This window comes from Saccopteryx bilineata, chromosome 4 (assembly GCF_036850765.1).
Source record: "Saccopteryx bilineata isolate mSacBil1 chromosome 4, mSacBil1_pri_phased_curated, whole genome shotgun sequence".
Taxonomy (NCBI): Eukaryota; Metazoa; Chordata; class Mammalia; order Chiroptera; family Emballonuridae; genus Saccopteryx; species Saccopteryx bilineata.
This window is the reverse complement of record NC_089493.1, coordinates 131317304-131335586: the sequence shown is the minus strand read 5'-3', so window position 1 is coordinate 131335586 and position 18283 is coordinate 131317304. Positions and strand designations below refer to the sequence as shown.

At 58.3% G+C, this 18283-nt stretch overlaps 1 protein-coding gene across 1 annotated transcript in view; it reads left to right on the top strand.

The window, feature by feature from the left end:
• CSPG4 (chondroitin sulfate proteoglycan 4) overlaps positions 1-16450 on the top strand; it is a 38106-nt gene extending 21656 nt beyond the window's left edge. Inside the window, exons 2-10 of the mRNA XM_066278274.1 lie at positions 226-389; positions 1765-5283; positions 6369-6851; positions 7177-7353; positions 9216-9414; positions 9493-9627; positions 9740-9906; positions 13278-13461; positions 13759-16450. Of these exons, the coding sequence (XP_066134371.1) occupies positions 226-389; positions 1765-5283; positions 6369-6851; positions 7177-7353; positions 9216-9414; positions 9493-9627; positions 9740-9906; positions 13278-13461; positions 13759-15593 (6863 nt within the window). The 3' untranslated portion in view covers positions 15594-16450. The remainder of the gene's footprint in view (positions 1-225; positions 390-1764; positions 5284-6368; positions 6852-7176; positions 7354-9215; positions 9415-9492; positions 9628-9739; positions 9907-13277; positions 13462-13758) is intronic.
• The last annotated feature ends 1833 nt before the right edge of the window (positions 16451-18283 follow it).

Genomic DNA, 18283 nt, shown 5'->3' with positions numbered 1-18283 from the left:
ATTGCTGGGGCAGGTCTTCAGAGGCAAGATCTAGGCTGAGTACCTTCTGGTGCCAGGACCAAGCAGGCGCTGGCTGGGATCTGGCCACAGCCCACGTGTCAGCCACATGGGAGAACCACGAGGCTGCACCAGCATGAGACCCTTCTAGCAGTTCACCCATCCACTCTACCCCTCTCCTCCTCCAGGCAAGGGTTGAGATTGACCAAGACTCCCTCTCTCCCACAGCCTCCTTCTTCGGGGAGAACCACCTGGAGGTTCTTATGGCCACGGCTCTGACCAACATTGAGCTGCAGCTACAGTTCTCCACATCCCAGCCCGAAGCCCTCCTTCTCCTGGCAGCGGGTCCAGCTGACCACCTCCTTCTGCAGCTCTACTCCGGATACCTGCAGGTCAGTGACATCTCCCTGCTGGCCTCTAGCTTTCAATGGTCCCTAACCAGCCATGTGACCTTATGCGAGCCATTGTCATGTTAGGGTCTCAAGTTCTCCCCTGTGAGGTGAGCTACAGTGCCCCAGAGCGGCACATCCCTGGTGGACAGGCTCTGCCCTCCTGCTCGCCAACCTCACTTTTCACCACAACACTAGCTGACCCTTCGGGCGCTGGCCACACCAACCAATGGCTTTCAGTTCCTGGTTATCTACGGTCTCTTGATGCCAGGACTTTTCCCACTTCACCCTCTCTGCCTGGTGTCTGTCTCACCCACTCCCTGCACTTGCCTGTCTCCAGCCTCTTCCGGAAGTCTTGGCATGAACATCTCTTCCCTCTTCCCTCCCCCCTCCCCCACCCCATCCCCACCAGATGCTCACCTGAGCTCTGCATAGCACCCACTGTGTCTGTCAATGACAGTAACAATAGCTTCCTCGTCTTTCCATGTGATCCTGCAAGTCACCACCAGCTATACCCACAAGGATTCCCCTGGCTCTCTCTGGGGGCATCCCCCCTAACGATGAAGAGTTTGAGAAGCCAAGATCTTAGTCCAAATGAGTGCCATCTGCTTCTGCACCCCACTAGGGAGAAGGCTATGAGCCTAGTCATCCGTGAGTTCATCTGCTGCCACCATTGCTCCTTACTGCTGTAAGGTGTCATGGTTGGTCCAGCCTGGTCCAGACACCCTTCCTCTCTACTGATGCAATGAGGCGCTCCATGGTGGTACTCCTAGGGTCTCAGTCCTTAGTGCCCTGCTCTTCCAGTTCCCTTATGGTGCCACCACTCATTCACTGCACCAGAGTCAGTCTGGTGTCCATGTCCCAGAGACAGAACCCTGTCCCTCTTCTCTCCCCTAGAACCGCTCCCTCACTTTATGTCAGGGAGTTTTTCTCACTAAACCTTCACAACCCAAAGCCTCTGATGGGGCTCCTCGCCCTTAAGAGGGAGCCTGGCCACCTCACTAACCACCCCTCCCCATGTTTGCCCCACTCAAGGCTCTCAGCAGGGGGGTCCCAGGTGCCCAGGATGGAATCTTTAATATTCAATATTTCTGGCACCTTTCACCCAAGGAAAGAGGGAAAGAATGGAGAATCCAGGTGACTGTCTAGAATAGCATCCCTGGATGTCAGTTATTTGTAGGCAGAGACACATCTGACTTCCAAAGGAGCCCAGAGCCCATCTAGTCTTCCGGGGATCATGTGGGCAAGTGTTTGGGGAAGGAGTGTAGAGGTGGCAGGAAGGAGAAAGGGGTGTCCCTCTGCTCTGGGGATCAACTACACTTCTCCAGCAGAAGGGACAGACTCACAGTGCTGACTCCCCCATCCCATCTTTCCGCAGGTCAGGCTTGTCCTTGGCCAGGAGGAGCTGAGACTGCAGACCCCATCAGAGACACAGCTGAGTGACTCTGTCCTTCACACAGTGGGGCTGATGGTGTCAGGTGGCTGGGCCTGGCTGTCTGTCGATGGGCTCTTCAACACCTCAGCCCAAGTACCGAGGGTCCCTCTGCAGGTCCCCTATGGGCTCTTCCTGGGGAGCATTGGAAGCCTGGGCCTGCCCTACCTGAAAGGGGCCAGCCGACCCCTGAGGGGCTGCCTCCACACAGCTACCCTCAATGGCCACAACCTCCTTCAGCCACTGACCCCGGACGTCCCTGACGGCTGTGCTGAAGAGTTTTCTGCGGGTGACGATGTGGCCCTGGGCTTCTCCGGGCCCCACTCACTTGCAGCCTATCCTGCCTGGAGCACTCGGGATGCAGGCACCCTGGAGTTCACTCTCAGCACCAGGAGCCAGCAGGCACCCCTGGCCTTCCAGGCCGGGCATCAGCGTGGGAATTTCATCTACTTGGACGTGTTTGAGGGCCACCTGCGAGCTGTGGTCGAGAAAGGCCAGGGCACCGTGCTGCTCCACAACAGTGTGCCTGTGGCCGATGGGCGGCCCCATGAGGTCCGCATCCACATGGATGCTCACTGGCTGGAAATCTCCGTGGACCAGTACCCAACTCGTACTTCCAACCGCGGGGTCCATACCTACCTGGAGCCACATGGCAACCTCCTCCTCGGGGGACTGGACACAGAAGCCTCTCGCCACCTCCAGGAGCACCGCCTGGGCCTGGCACCAGGGGCTGTCTACGGCTCCCTGCTGGGCTGCATGGAGGACCTCAGCATCAATGGCCAAAGGCAGGGGCTCCAGGAAGCCTTACTGACTCGCAACATGGTGGCCGGCTGCGGGCCTGAGGAAGACGAATACGAGGAAGACACCTACGAAGTTTTCTCCACCCTGGCCCCCGATGAGTGGACTGCCATGAAGCTGCCGGAGCTCTGTGTGCCTGAGCCCGGGCTGCCGCCCATCTTTGCCAACTTCACCCAGCTGCTGACTGTCAGTCCCCTTGTGGTGGCCGAGGGAGGCACAGCCTGGCTTGAGTGGCAGCACGTGCAGCCCACCCTGGACCTGAGGGATGCTGAGCTGCGCAAATCCCAGGTGCTGTTCAGTGTGAGCCGTGGGCCGCGCCACGGTGCGCTAGAGCTGGACGTCCCAGGCGCACAGGCACGGCAGATGTTCACGCTCCTGGACGTAGTAAACCACAAGGTCCGTTTCATCCACAGCGGCTCCGAGGACACCTCTGACCAGGTGGTGCTGGAGGCATCAGTGACGGCACGGGGGCCCGTGCCTTCCTGCCTTCGGAAGGGCCAAACATACATTCTGCCCATCCAGGTCAACCCCATCAACGACCCACCCCGTGTGGTCTTCCCGCACGGCAGCCTCATGGTGGTCCTGGAGCACACACAGAAGCCCCTGGGGCCTGACGTGTTCCAGGCCTATGACCCCGACTCCCTCTGCGAGAACCTTACCTTCCAGCTCCTAGCTGGTGGCCCCGTGGCACGCAGAGATCAGCCCAGGGAGCCAGTGACCGAGTTCTCCTGCCAGGAGCTGGAAGCAGGTAGCCTCATCTACGTCCACCACGATGGGCCTGCCCAGGACCTGATGTTTCGGGTCAGCGATGGGCTGCAGGCCAGCTCCCCTGCCACACTGAAGGTGGTGGCTATCCGGCCTGCCATTCAGATCCGCCACAACACAGGGTTGTGCCTGGCCCAGGGCTCCACCGCCTTGGTCTCGCCCGCCAACCTGTCAGTGGAGACGAACGCTGTGGGGCAGGACGTGAGTGTGCTCTTCCGAGTCACTGGGGCCCTGCAATTTGGGGAGCTGCAAAAGCAGGGGGCAGGTGGGGCCGAGGGCGCGGAGTGGCGGGCTACACAGGCCTTCCACCAGCGGGATGTGGAGCAGGGCCGCGTGCGGTACCGAAGCACCGATCCAGAGCACCATGCTGAGGACACGGTGGAGAAGCTGGTCCTGGAGGTGCAGGTGGGCCAGGAGACCCTGAGCAATCTGTCCTTCCCAGTGACTGTGCAGAGAGCCACTGTGTGGCTGCAGCGGCTGGAGCCCCTGCACACTCAGAACACCCAGCAGGTGACCCTCACCTCAGCCCACCTGGAGGCCACCCTGGAGGAGGCAGGCCCAAGCCCTACCACTTTCCACTATGAGGTGGTACAGGCCCCCAAGAAGGGTAATCTGCGGCTTCAGGGCACGCGGCTGTCAGAAGGTCAGGGCTTCACCCAGAATGACCTGCAGGCCGGTCGGGTGACCTACCGGGCCACAGCACGTGCCTCAGAGGTGGTCGAGGACATCTTCCATTTCCGTGTCACAGCTCCGCCACACTTCTCCCCACTCTATACCTTCCCCATCCACATTGGTGGCGACCCAGATGCTCCCGTCCTCACCAACGTTCTCCTCTCAGTGCCAGAAGGTGGAGAGGCCATCGTTTCCGCTGACCACCTCTTCGTCAAGAGTCTCAACAGCGCTGACTATCTCTATGAGGTCATGGAGCGGCCCCGCCATGGGAGGTTAGCATGGCGAGAGTCACAAAACAACAGCACCATGGTGACATCCTTTACCAATGAGGACCTATTGCGTGGCCGGCTGGTGTACCGGCATGACGACTCCGAGACCACCGAAGATGATATCCCGTTTGTGGCTACTCGCCAGGGCGAGGGCAGCGGTGGCACCATCTGGGAGGAGGTACGCGGTGTCTTCAGAGTAGCCATCCAGCCTGTGAATGACCACGCCCCCGTGCAGACCATCAGCCGCATCTTCCACGTAGCACGGGGTGGGCAGCGGCTCCTCACCACAGATGATGTGACCTTCAGCGATGCCGACTCCGGCTTTGCTGATGTCCAGCTGGTACTGACTCGCAAGGACCTCCTCTTTGGCAGTATTGTGGCTGCGGAGGAGCCCACACGGCCCATCTACCGCTTCACCCAGGAGGACCTCAGGAAGAGGCGAGTACTGTTCGTGCACTCCGGGGCTGACCGCGGCTGGATCCAGCTGCAGGTGTCTGATGGGCTGCACCAGGCCACCGCACTGCTCGAAGTGCAGGCCTCAGAGCCCTACCTCCGTGTGGCCAATGGCTCTGTCCTTGTGGTCCCTCAAGGAGGCCAGGGTACCATCGACTCAGCTATGCTCCACCTCGACACCAACCTAGACATCCGCAGTGGGGATGAGGTCCATTATCGTGTCACAGCTGGCCCACACTGGGGGCAGCTGCTCCAAGCAGGCCAGCCCACCACAGCCTTCTTTCAGCAGGACCTGCTGGATGGGGCCATTGTCTACAGCCACAATGGCAGCCTCAGGCCCCATGACACCTTGGCCTTCTCTGTGGATGCAGGGCCAATGCACACGGACGCCACCCTACAAGTGACCATTGCCCTAGAAGGGCCAGTGGCCCCACTGCACCTGGTCCGGCACAAGAAGGTCTACGTCTTTCAGGGGGAGGCGGCTGAGATCAGAAGGGACCAGCTGGAGGTAAAAGGCTGTGGGTGAGCAAGGATGTGAGCCTTCCTGCTGTGCCTGCTCGGTGGCTCTGGGGGTGCCTATGGTGGCTTCTGGGTCAGGTGTGTGTAGCTGCCTTGAGTATGCCTCTAACGTGCATGTTGTGTGCCCGAGGGTTTCTGGGGAATCAGCTATACACACAGCTGCCTGTGCATTGTATGTGCCTCCACAAGTCATGTGCAGATATGTGCAGGCTGCGGTTGATTATGCAGACTCCTGGACCCCATCCAGGCCCCGAAGTGTCTGAAGTTGAACCTGAGAATCTATATTCTAGTAACAATAAGTTCTTTGGAGGGTTTTCATGGGCACAAACTTTGAGGACCACAGGCCTTAGAGTCAGGCTTAGCTGCCTCCCCACTCCCAACCCCAGCCTCCCACGTTCTCAGACCAGGACTCGTGGTCTGGCGAGGGCTGCTGACCTCCCCTCCCAGGAACCTCACAGAGCAACCAAAGGCCTTCCAGCAAGTCCACCGATTTGCTGTGTGACCTCAGGCCAGTCTCTTGCCCTCTCTGGACCAGTGTCTCAGCCCCTTGTGCTTATGACTGTCGACTGTGACTGACCACGTCTGGCATCAGGCTGTCTTTGCCCTGGAGGAGGCTGCATTTGAGCCAGGTTTTGAAGAGTCTGGGGGTTCAGTAGCAGAAAATGGGGGGAGAGAACTGTATTACAAACAGAGAAAACAGTCCAGGCAGAGGCACAGGATCAGGATTTTGGGGGTAGATGATAAGGTGAGGGAGCACGCAGCAGCCCTTGGTCTGGGCCAGGTGTGCCAGCTCCACAGAGCCTGTGGCATCTTATTAGAGTCTGTGCCTCTGGAAGGATGGGGTGCTCTCTGGTGGTGAGAAGTGACAATAGTGGGGGCGAGGCAGCCTGTGTGTGTGTGCGTGTGTGCATGTGTTGTGTGTGATGACCATGTGTCTCAGTTCACATGTCAGTGTTTGGTGTGATTATATGTCTGTGTCCCTGAATCTGAGGATATGTGACTGTGAGTGTCTCAAAGGCCATGGCAGCCACCCTGTGTGCCCCTGGTGAGTCCCTGTTACCTTATTTTAAACAGGTAGCCCAGGAGGCAGTACCGCCCACAGATATCGTGTTCTCGGTGAGGACACCCCCAAGTGCTGGCTACCTGGTGATGTTGTCTCATGCTACCACTGAGGCCGAGTCACCCAGCCTGGACCCTGTGCAGAGCTTCTCTCAAGAAGCAGTGGATGCAGGCAGGGTCCTGTACCTGCACTCCCACCCTGAGGTCTGGACGGATGCCTTCTCCCTGGATGTGGCCTCAAGCCTGGGGGCTCTCCTTGAGGACGTCCGCATGGAGCTGGAGGTGCTGCCCACCACCATCCCACTGGAGGCACAGAACTTCAGCGTCCCTGAGGGGGGCACCCTCACCCTGGCCCCCCCGCTGCTCCGCATCACTGGGCCCTATTTCCCCACGCTGCCAGGCCTCGACCTGCAGGTGCTAGAGCCACCCCGGCATGGAGCCCTGCGGAGAGAGGAAGACCAGCGAAACATGACCCTGGGTACCTTCTCCTGGAAAGAGGTATGCTGTCAGGGAGGCCCTGGGGGTACAGCCCAGTTCTGGGGGCAGAGTGGGGGAGTCCTAGGGATGACCAGTCCCAGGATGTGTATGGGGAGGAGACATGGAGCCCACCTTTAAGGAGCACATCCACTTCCAGTGCCTTAGCTCATGCCTTCTCCCCTGGGCAGACAGAAATGACGGTCCCCATCTCCTTCACTCCTTCCCTTGGGGAGGAAGGATTGTCCCCACTTGCAGAAACTGGAGCTCTAAGGGACTCAGTCTCCTCCCCCACCCATGGGCACATGAAGGGTGCTGGCCTGACCTCCAGCCCTGGGCTGGCCTGCAGGTAGAGCAGCAGCGGATCCACTACATTCATGATGGGAGCGAGACCCGGACGGATAGCTTCACCCTCATGGCAAACGCCTCAGATGTAGACCGCCAGAGCAACCCTATGGCCTTCACCATCACCATCCTGCCTGTCAACAACCAAACCCCTGTCCTCACCACAAACACGGGCCTGCAGGTGAGCATGCTGGGACTGCCTCCCATCTCCCCTCCCAGAGAGAGGCCCAACCCACCACTTCCCCATCCCTGAGCCTTGATTTATCCCTCCTTAATACGGAGACGCTGCCACACGCCTCACAAGGTAGTCAGGAAGAAAGAAGAGCTATTGCCCTGAAAATGTAAGTGCAGCAGGCGGCCTCATGGACAGCCATGTTAAGCCCTGCTCTTTCCTGGACTCCCCCTTGACCATAGAAGGGTGTCTCTATGGCTTAGGGCCAGCACTCCTGAAGAAAGTTCTTTTTGTTATTATTATTGAGAGCAGGGGAAGCAGAGACAGACTCCTACATGCACCCCAACCAGGATCTACCTGCAAGCCCCCTACCCAACAATGCTCTGCCCATCTGGAGCTGCTGCTCTGTTACTCAACCACCAAGCTATTTAGCACCTGAGGCGAGACCATGGAACCATACTCAGCATCTGGAGCTAACTTGCTCAAACCATTCAAGCCATGGCTGCAGAGGAGGAAGTGAGATAGAGAGATAGAGAGTGGTGGAGGGGGGAGGGGGGGGAGAAGCAGATGGTTGCTTCTCCTGTGTGCCCTGACCAGGAATCGAACTCAGGACTTCCACACGCTGTGTCTGAAACTCTACCACTGAGCCAACTGCCCAGGGCCAAAATGTTCTTCCAAGTCCTTAAGGGTAGACTCCAGGTGGGGAGCCATTAAGCAAGCAAAGCTCACAGCTTGGCTCCCCAAGCCCTTGCCCCATACATGGAGCATAATAGTGGTGCTCCCATTCATCAGAGATAGAAGTCAAGGCCCAGATGGGTGACAGAACATCTCCACGGTCTCAAAAGTAGATCCTGGTGGAACAGAAAGGGTGTGGTTTGACCAAGGCCACCCAGAGAGGCAGCAAATGGGCAAGGCCTTGAATGCTGACCTCTAGGGGTTGGACTCCAGGTCAGCAGAAGCCGTAGAGGGCTGACAGGCTGTCTGTGACTTGAGCACTGGGCATTTTTGTGGTGTAGGATGTGCTTGTGGTAGAGAGACCAGCAAAAGGTGGAGTGTAAGCCAAGGGCTGCTTAGGAACCACAGGCAAGTGATGCTATGTGGGGGCTCAGCCACCAGGTGGTGCTGTCCACTGTGTTGGTGCCCAGAGCCTCCATACGGGGTGGCCCTCCTCTGGGAGCTGAGCAGGGGTCATCAGCCTAGGGCTGGGGGGAGTCCAGGCATCCCAGAGGGCTCCGTGTTCCAGGTGTGGGAGCCCCTTCCTATTACTACCCACAAGTTGCTAGCTCAGCAGGATATGTAACAGTTCTCTGGGAATGGAATACTGCCCTGCAGGCAGGTGGGCGGGCCAAGAGGGGTTCTCCTTTCTGAGCATGGGAAAGGACAGCAGGCATCCAGGCTCCCTTCCCACAACCACTGGGGCTTGTTACTGCCCTCATCCCAGAGCTGTTTCCATGCCCCAAGATGGAGCTGGCTCTCTCTGCCCCCGTCCCCCTCACTCACCTGGCAGGGGAGCCCACTGCTAAGTGTCCTAGGGAGACAAAACCACTGTTCCCACAGGGCACCTAGCCCCTGCCCGAACTCACCGCAGAGGGTCTGAGGGAGGCCCCTGCCATGACAGTGAGACAATGGGTTAGGCAGTGCTATCAGTCAGGCCTGGGGCTTCTCGGGGGTGGAAAGCCAGTGAGAGCTAGGAGCTTCCTACGGGAGGAGACAGGGGCTGTTCTTGAGGGGCAGTCAGGGTGAGGGCATATAGGAGTCCAGGCATGGGGCCCACAGGTCACAGGGAAAGGTGAGTGATCTGGGGCCCTTTTGCAAGGAAGGCCAGAATGGACCCCGGTGGGGGCAGAACCTTCACCAGCCTGTGTCCCCAGGTGTGGGAGGGGACCACTGTGCCCATCCTGATGACAGCCCTTAGGGGCTCGGACAGCGACTCGGAGCCCAAGGACCTGGTCTACACCATTGAGCAGCCCAGCAACGGGCAGGTGGTACTTCGGTCGGCACCGGACACTGAGGTCCTCAGCTTCACACAGGCCCAGGTGGACAGCGGGCTTGTGCTGTTCTTGCACAGAGGTGGGTGCTGAGAAGTGGAGATGCACCAAGGGGGGTACCACCATGGGCAGCGAGGCTCAACCCCACATCTGCCCTCAGGAGCCCCAGATGGAGGCTTCCGCTTCAGCCTCTCCGACGGCCAGCACACGTCTCCCGGACACTTCTTCCACGTGATGGCCCAGAAACAGCTGCTCCTGTCCCTGGAGGGCAGCCAGATGCTGACGGTCTGTCCAGGTGGGTCTGCCAAGTGTGGGTGGCACACAAGGGTCAGGCTACCCCTTCATCAGCCACAGGCCTTGCCCTGGCTCCTGATCTAAACTTGACAAGCCCCCTTTGCCTCTAACAGGGTCTATGGAGCCACTCAGTAGCGAGAGCCTGAAGGCCAGCTCCAGCATGGGCACTGACCCCCGCCACCTCCTCTACCAGGTGGTACAGGGCCCCCAGCTTGGCTGGCTGCTCCACACCCAGGAGGGAAGCACTGAGGAGGCCCTGGTGAACTTCACCCAGGCCGAGGTAAGCACCCAACTCTGTTACAGTGACAGTTCAGGTGGCCTACTCTGCCATGGACACACATGCAGACACAGGCACCAGCTCCAGCACTATTGGTAGCTTACCTCCCGGGCCTCCTGCACTCCAGGCTGTGCACACCTTGCCCCCCAGGAGCCACTAAGCCCACAGGAACAATGGGGCTCAGTGTTCCATGATGCGAGAGAACACAGGAGGTTAGGGCAAGAGGGGCTCAGAGCAGCCATCGGGCCCTGGGTTGGCCTCCAGAAGGAAACTGCACTTGGAACCCAGGGGCTAGAAAGTGTGTACCCGGTAGAGGACACCACATCCCAGCAGCTGGCGAGGGGCTATGCTTGGCTGGAGGGATAGAGTTTGAGATGAAGGCAGTTGTTGGGCCTGTAGCCAGAGGTATGAACCTGGGACTCAGGTCAGGGGCCAGCAAGAAGCAGAGCAGGTCCTGGGAGCACATGAGCAGAGAGAAGGCAGCTGAGCAGGTCTGATGAGGAACAAAGCCGCCATCTGTCCATCACTGGCTGTCCCAGGGCACAGCAGAGGGAACTCTCAGACCGCAAGGCCGAAGGGATCGCAGAGCTCAGAGCTAACTGCACCAGTTGATGCCAGCAGCCGTCACTTGGCACCCCTTCTGTGCACAGGAGGTGCCAGGGCAGCCTTGTTCTCCCACAGGCAGAGAGGTGGAGAGCTTCCAGGCCTCAGGAAAGGAGGGCTTCCATGGAGATGGGTCAGGTTTCATGGGTCCCTCACATCAATATCCCCTCGGTTTGGGTCTTCTGTTCTCCTGGAGCCCTGGCTTCTGCTATCGTCCCCTTCCTGTCCCTCCCTATAATGAAATATTCAGCAGGCTGGTGGCTGCAGCAGCTGTGCACTCAGAGTCCCCAGGAGCCTTTGTCATCAGATGCCCAGGACATGGGAGGGAACAGACCAGGCCTTCAGAGCCCTGACCCCACTCTCCAGTGCTTCTCCCCACACCCCCCACCACACCCCCTACAATCTGAAGAACCAGGTTGACCAGCCACCAGGGTTGGGCTGGCAGTGCCATGCAGGGATGCTGGGCAGAGGCTGCATGGCAGAGACCTGTCTGCCCTTGGGGAAGGGGGCTGGGCAGGACCTGGTGGTGCCTGACATCACCACTGCCCCAACAATACTGAGACAGGGAACAAGGGTCCCCATTTTACAGATTGGGAAACAGAGGCTCACAGAGGTCAGGCAACTTTATTCAGAGCACATGGCTAGTAAGAGGCAAAGCCAGGCTTGTGCCTTCTGACTGTTACCCAAATTTTCCTCCCCCAGAGGAGCTTGCTCCTAGCACTCAAGGGCTCTCCCCAGCTGTCTGTGGTGGTTTGCCCACCCTCCCAGACCACTTCCACCCACCAAAAGTGCCCCTGAACCCAGGCATCCAGCCTCCCCCTGCCAACTCCAAGAGGTCTTCATTTTTGTCCTGCCCACCCTTCAGCCTGGGCCAAAGGTGACAGCTGGCTGTCCTTGTAGGCCACATCTGGCTGACAGATGTGTTTAAACTGACCTGCACAGTGCACTTAATATTTTTAAATTACTGGTCAACATGCAAACCTTTGGGAGATTTCACCCAAAAAAAAAAAACAAAACAAACAAGCAGAAAAACACCATAGTTTCCTGCTTTTTTAAGAGGCCTGTGTTGCTCTTATCAGCTGAGCAGCCACGGCCCTCTGACAGGGCCCGCTCCCACTCCCGCTCCCACCCCCTCTCTCCTAGAAGCCCCCTGCACTGGCTTCTGTCTCATTGTTGCCCAAGTCCTCTTTGTTGAGAGGAGGAAAACAGTCTGTGTCTCCTAAAAGGGGGAAACAAAAGATAAGCCAGGAGAGCACATTTGGATCAGAAAGGAGGAAAAATATTTACTTCTTTATGTAAAGAAAGACTGTGCCTGGTGTGTACCACACAGGCAGCCCGAGCGGGCAGCAGGTTATCTGGGCTGCAGTTGCCAAGGGGGAGTAGGTCGAAGTGAGGTGAAAGGGGTGTGGAGGTCACGACAGGGTCTCTGTGGTCACAGGGCAGACTACTGCACTATCTGAGTGACAGAGCCTTACTCTGTAAAGGCTCACTCTGGCTTTTGTGTTTAGATCAGGGGTAGTCAACCTTTTTATCCCTACCGCCCACTTTTGTATCTTTGTTAGTAATAAAATTTTCTAAGCACCCACCGGTTCCACAGTAATGGTGATTTATAAAGTAGGTTAGTAACTTTACTTTATAAAATTTATAAAGCAGAGTTACAGCAAGTTAAAGCATATAATAATAATCCTTACCTAGTACTTTATGTCGGATTTTCGCTAAGTTTGGCAGAATAAATCTTTATAAAACAACTTACTATAGTTAAATCTATCTTTTTATTTATATTTTGGTTGCTCCGCTACCACCCACCATGAAAGCTGGAACGCCCACTAGTGGGCGGTAGGGACAGGTTGACCACCACTGGTTTAGAACAAACTGTAGGGGGAAAGGAGCAGGGGCCCAATCTGGAACACGGTTTGGAGGCTACTACGCTGGTCCAAGCCAAAGGTGATGGGATTGGGAGGAGCAGGGAGGTTAGGGATGACCCCAGAGTTCAACCTGAGCCGTGGGAAGGGCAGAGCAGCTGTCTGCCATAGTGAGGGCGTATGGAGAGGGTTAGGGTCAGGACTCTGCATGCAAGGCACTTTGAGATGCCCACTAGACACCCCCGAGGAGCCACCAAGGATGCGGAAGCCTGGGGTTCCAGAGAGAGCAGTCAGGGCGGGTGATGCACTTGGGGGTCGTCCACACGGTGGGCACTGGGGACTGGACAAGAGCATGTGGGCCTGTCTGTAGACAGAAAAGACTCCCGAGGCTGAGTCATAGATGCTGGGAGCAAGGGGACCAAAAGAGTCTGTGAAGGAGCAACTGCTGAGGTAGGAGAACTGGATGGGACAGCAGCCATCCTGGAAGTAAGGGTACAGTGAAGGAAGGGGTGCTCATGGGGGGCAGGGTAGTTGAGACCTGACCCTTCACCCCTGGGTCTAACAACACAGAGGCCAGCTCTGGAGCAAAGCCTGGGAGGTGGGCTGTGGGCTAAGGGCAGCCAGGGACAGGTGGCAAATGGTTGTGGGAAAAGTATGGTCGAGTTTTTTCTTCACGGTAGAAGAATGACACGGCTGCATGATGATGGGAATAGTCCATCACTGGAGGGGTTGAGGGGAGACTTACGGCCCAAGAAACAGAAGGGAGGTGGTAGAGGTGGGTTTTCAGTGGGGTTAGGGTTTGATGCAGAGAGGGAGGGCCTCTGTGGAGGAAGTGCAGACAGAGTGTCACTATCCCTGAAGGAGGCGCAGAGAAGAGATCTTCCCAACACTGAGTTCTCTCTCCCACAGGTGTATGCCAGGAATGTTCTCTACAAGCACAGGATGCCTGCGGAGCCCTTCTGGGAGGCCCATGACACCTTGAAGCTGCGGCTGGCCTCACCCCCTGCCCCCGATATGGCTGCCACCCTGGCTGTCACTGTGTCTTTTGAGACTGCCTGTCCCCAGCGCCCCAGCCGCCTCTGGACAAACAAAGGTGAGAAGCATGACAAGCTGGCAATGCTAGGGGGACACTGGAGGAGGCCCAGAGAGGAGGAGACATAGGCAGGGTCAGACCGCAGGACCTAAGATGCTACAAGGAGAGGACAGAGAGAGAGGCTTTGAGGTCAAAGGGGAGGCATGGCCCTTGTTCCTCCTGAGAACTCTGAGCCCCATCCTGGGGTACCTGTCCTGAGGGAGGAGGCAAACCTTGCTTGGGGGCCCCGGTCTGTGGGTCCATCCATGGTTATACCCTCCGTGGACTGAACCTTCTCAGCCTGTTTTTCACCCCCAGGTCTCTGGGTCCCCGAAGGCCAGCAGGCCAAGATCACCAGAGCCGCCCTTGACGCCTCCAATCTCCTGGCCAGCCTCCCGTCAATCCAGCGCCCAGAGCACGATGTGCTGTTCCAGATCACGCAATTCCCCACCCGGGGCCAGCTGCTGGTGTCTGAGGAGCCCCTGCATGCTGGGCAGCCCCACTTCCTGCAGTCCCACCTGGCAGCAGAGCAGCTAGTATATGCCCACGGTGGTGGGGGCACCCAGCCAGATGGCTTCCACTTCCGTGCCCATCTCCAGGGACCGGCAGGGGCCTCCGTGGGGGGACCCCAGACCTCAGAGGCCTTTGCCATCATGGTGCGGGACGTGAATGAACGGCCACCTCAGCCGCAGGCCTCCATCCCACTCCAGATCACCCGTGGATCCCGCGCCCCCGTCTCCCGGGCCCAGCTGAGCGTGGTGGACCCAGACTCGGCTCCGGAGGAGATTGAGTTCAGGGTGCAACGGGCACCCCACAACGGCTTCCTGAGCCTGGCAGAGACCAGTGTGGAGCCTGTGAGCCACTTCACACAGGCCGATGTGGATGCTGGGCGGCTGGCTTTTGTGGCCAACGGGAGCAGTGTGGCAGGGATCTTCCTGCTGAGCGTGTCTGATGGCACCAGTCCAGCCCTGCCCATGTCCCTGGCAGTGGACGTCTTGCCATCCACCATTGAGGTGCAGCTGCAGGCACCCCTTGAGGTGCCTCAAGCCTTAGGGTGTTCCTCGCTGAGCCGGCAACAACTCCGGGTCATTTCAGACCAGGAGGAGCCAGACGCCACATACCGCCTCATCCAGGGGCCCGGATACGGGCATCTCCTGGTGGACGGGCAGCCAACGACAGCCTTTAGCCAGCTCCAGGTAGACCAGGGCAAGGTAGTCTTTGCTTTCACCAACTTCACTTCCTCCCATGACCACTTCAATGTCCTGGCACTGGCCAGGGGTGCCAATGCCTCAGCCACAGTGAATGTCACTGTGAAGGCTCTGCTGCGTGTATGGGCTGGTGGGCCATGGCCCCAGGGTGCTACCCTGCGCTTGGATAACACCATCCTGGATGCGGGTGAGTTGGCCAACCGCACGGACAGCGTGCCCCGTTTCCAGCTCCTGGAGGGACCCCGGCATGGCCGTGTGGTCCGTATGTCCTGGGCCAAGACAGAGCCCAGGGACAGCGAGCCTGTAGAGCAGTTCACTCAGCAGGATCTGGAAGAGGAAAGTCTGGGGCTGGAGGTAGGCAGACCGGATGGCGGGTCCCCTGGTCCTGCCAGTGACAGTCTCACTCTGGAGCTGTGGGCAAGAGGTGTCCCGCCTGCAGTGGCCTCGCTAAACTTCACCACCGAGCCTTACAATGCAGCCCAGTCCTACAGCATGACCCTGCTCAGCCTCCCTGAGGCTGCTCAGACAGAGGCAGGGGGGCCAGAGAACAGCCCCACAACGGGTGAGCCAGGCCCTGCAGCCGCCAGCCCCATGCCCACCACGGCCAGAGGCAGCTTGCTGGGCTTCCTCGAGGCCAACATGTTCAGTGTCATAATCCCCGTGTGCCTGGTGCTCCTGCTCCTGGCCCTCATCTTGCCTCTGCTCTTCTACCTCCGCAAACGCAACAAGACAGGCAAGCACCATGTCCAGGTGCTAGCAGCCAAGCCCCACAACGGCCTGGCTGGCGACACGGAGACCTTCCGTAAGGTTGAGCCCGGCCAGGCCATCCCACTCACAGCCATGCCTGGCCAGGGGCCCCTGCCAGGAGGCCATCCTGACCCAGAACTGTTGCAATTCTGCCGGACATCCAACCCTGCCCTTAAAAATGGCCAATACTGGGTATAAGGCCTGGCCTGGGCCCAGACACTGATTGGGCCAGGACAGGCTTGCTCAGACCCCAGCCTCACTGCTCCCGTGCTCTGGTTCTATCGATGTGTCCCCAGAGCCAGAAAGACCTGAGGACACCAGGGGTGGAGGATGCTAGGAGGAAGTGTCAGGGGTCCGGAATACAGAGGAGTCGAGAACTGGGATCTCCTCAGCTCACGCCACTGGAGAGCTACAAGGGGCCAAGGGCAGAGGCGGGCAGAGGGAGTCAGTCCCCTGCCCTGGCGCTAGCTGTCAAAACCAAAGTGATCTACATGGATCAGGATTCTGGGTCCAGAGTCTGTGAACCTCTTAAGGGCAAGGAAAAGAAAGGAAAGTGAGGGGCAGAAAGGGTTCCTGGATGTTTCCTCTAAGCCAGGCCTCCCCCTCATCTCTCCAGGGTGGAGAGGAAAACTTTTCCCCCTGGTCTTTTCAGAGAGAAGGTCTTCCCTGGAGCAGAGGGGAGGAGGAGAGAGCCCCTCCACTCTAGAAGACATAAGCCCATAGAATATGTTCAGAGCGCAAGGTGGGTGGGTTGCTCTGGGGGCAGGTTTATTTAAGGGAGATTGCAAGGAAGCTACTTAACTTGATGCTGAGCTAGCCCAGATGGGTGGAGCCCATGGAGGCATGGGATGGAAGGGAGTCTGCAGCTAGCGCATCCTCAGCTCCATGGGCTGAGGGCTAGGCAGGCATGGATCTGTGGCCCTGCAGCTGGTTGGTTGGGGCGCACACAGGGTCTACGGCCATGGGCACTGCAGTTCCTATGCCCCCAAGGACTGGAAGGCAGGCCATTGGGCCACTTGGCTCAATGGAGCCTGGATAAACAGTGCTTCAGAGGTTCTGGGCAGCTGTGTGTTGTTTGTCTGACCATGCCCTGGGCCTTTGTCCACACCGACCCACACTCCCCTGGGCCTCAGGCAGCAAGATGGCTGGGGCCACAGGAACCCTGGATGTCTACCGCCTAGGACTTCCCAAATCTCTGCCCTCTCTTTGTGGGATAGGACCAAAGCCTTTTGGTTTCATAGACATAGGCCAGGCCCTCTTCAAAGAGCATAAAGCAAAAAAGGAAACCTGGAGAGGTTCAATGTCCACCCCTGGATCTCAGCCTGAGTTCTGGCCTCCACAGCCCTATCCCTCCACCCTCACCTCTCAAGAGACTGGAGCAACAAAGGTGAGGAGAGTGAGGGGAACATGGAGACCCCAAGACTGGGCCCTGGTGCTGATGGGGAGGCTGAGGCACTGCCACCCATGCTGCCTCCCCTCAGCTCCCTAGAGACTTTTCTAAGTCAGGTTCTGCTGGCTCTACCTTTCCAACAAGAGGACCAAGGGCGCCCCTTCTCAGGGCAGAGTAAGCAACAAAGGCCCTGAAAGCTGTGTCCCGAGAGGTTATCTTTGGTAAGGGCTGGGTTTAAGACATGGAGTCTCCAAATAACCCCAATAAGTTCCTGAGGAGCCACTGCCCCGCCCTTCTGGCCCTTTCCCTATTGACGGTCTCCCGGGGTTGGAGGCAATGAAGACAGATTCCAGGTCCTGGGGGATACCCCAGGTGGAAGTACTCAGAAGAAGCATGAGAAGAGGTGTCTTGAGTTTTAGGTTGGGGGTGTGGGGATGAGGCAGGGGCCTGAGCACAGCCAGATTGGGAGTGAAGAGCCAATTGCATCTGGTGGCGACTCACCTCCTCCTGTGCCTCCACATCTGTGACATCTAAACTGGGAACAAGGGCAAGAAAGGGCATCTGCTCCTCCCCACCGGCCCCTGGACCGCCCCTCCCTCCGACGCCCTCAACATCTCAGCATCCAGCCACCTTAATGATTCAGCAAGGCACCTGGAATCCTGGTGTGTCACTGCTGAAAGGGTCCCAGAGGACTGCAGGGCAACTGAGAGTCAGAGAGAGGAGCATCATATAAGACAAGGCAGCTGTATAGTAGATCAGACCAGACCCCTAGGCCCAGCCAGCTCTTGCCATGCTGACCAGCCTGCCCCAAAGGGTGACCCAGGCAGGGCCCATACATGGGGACCCCCGCAGAGATCCTCCCATACCCAGAGCTCGCAGTCCTAGCCCAACTTCCAGGTCTGTTCAGCACCCTCCGGACCAGCCTCTCACAGGGCCCTGCCAAGGGAGTCCGTGCCACACCCCATGCTTTGCCCTACCTCTCCCAGAAGCTCAGGGCTGGATCCACAGGGCCCTGATATCTGGGCCAGTCTCTACCCAGAGCAAACAGTTGCCTTGAACTGTAAGCTGAGACAAGGTGATGGAGCCACCAGGCAGGGTCTGGTCTCAGCTTGGATTTCCCCCAGAGGGAAATCCAACCCTCCCTTCTCACACCAATGGCCTGGCCTGCCCTGCCCCCAGAGTCTGCTCTGGTCCTTCCAAGCCTCTTCTGGACAGTGTGGGCTGGCACCCAAGGCCTGGGCCAGCAGCTCTGTCAGGACCTTGCAGATCTCGGAAGTGCCCCAGAAGCTTAAGGGAGTGCTATTCACTTTATGCCTGACCTGTGGTGGCGCAGTGGATAAAGCGTCGACCTGGAAATACTGAGGTCGCCGGTTCGAAACCCTGGGCTTGCCTGGTCAAGGCACATATGGGAGTTGATGCTTCCAGCTCCTCCCCCCTGTCTCTTTCTCTTCTCTCTCTCTCTGTCTGCCTGTCTCTCTCCCTCTCTCTCTCCTCTCTA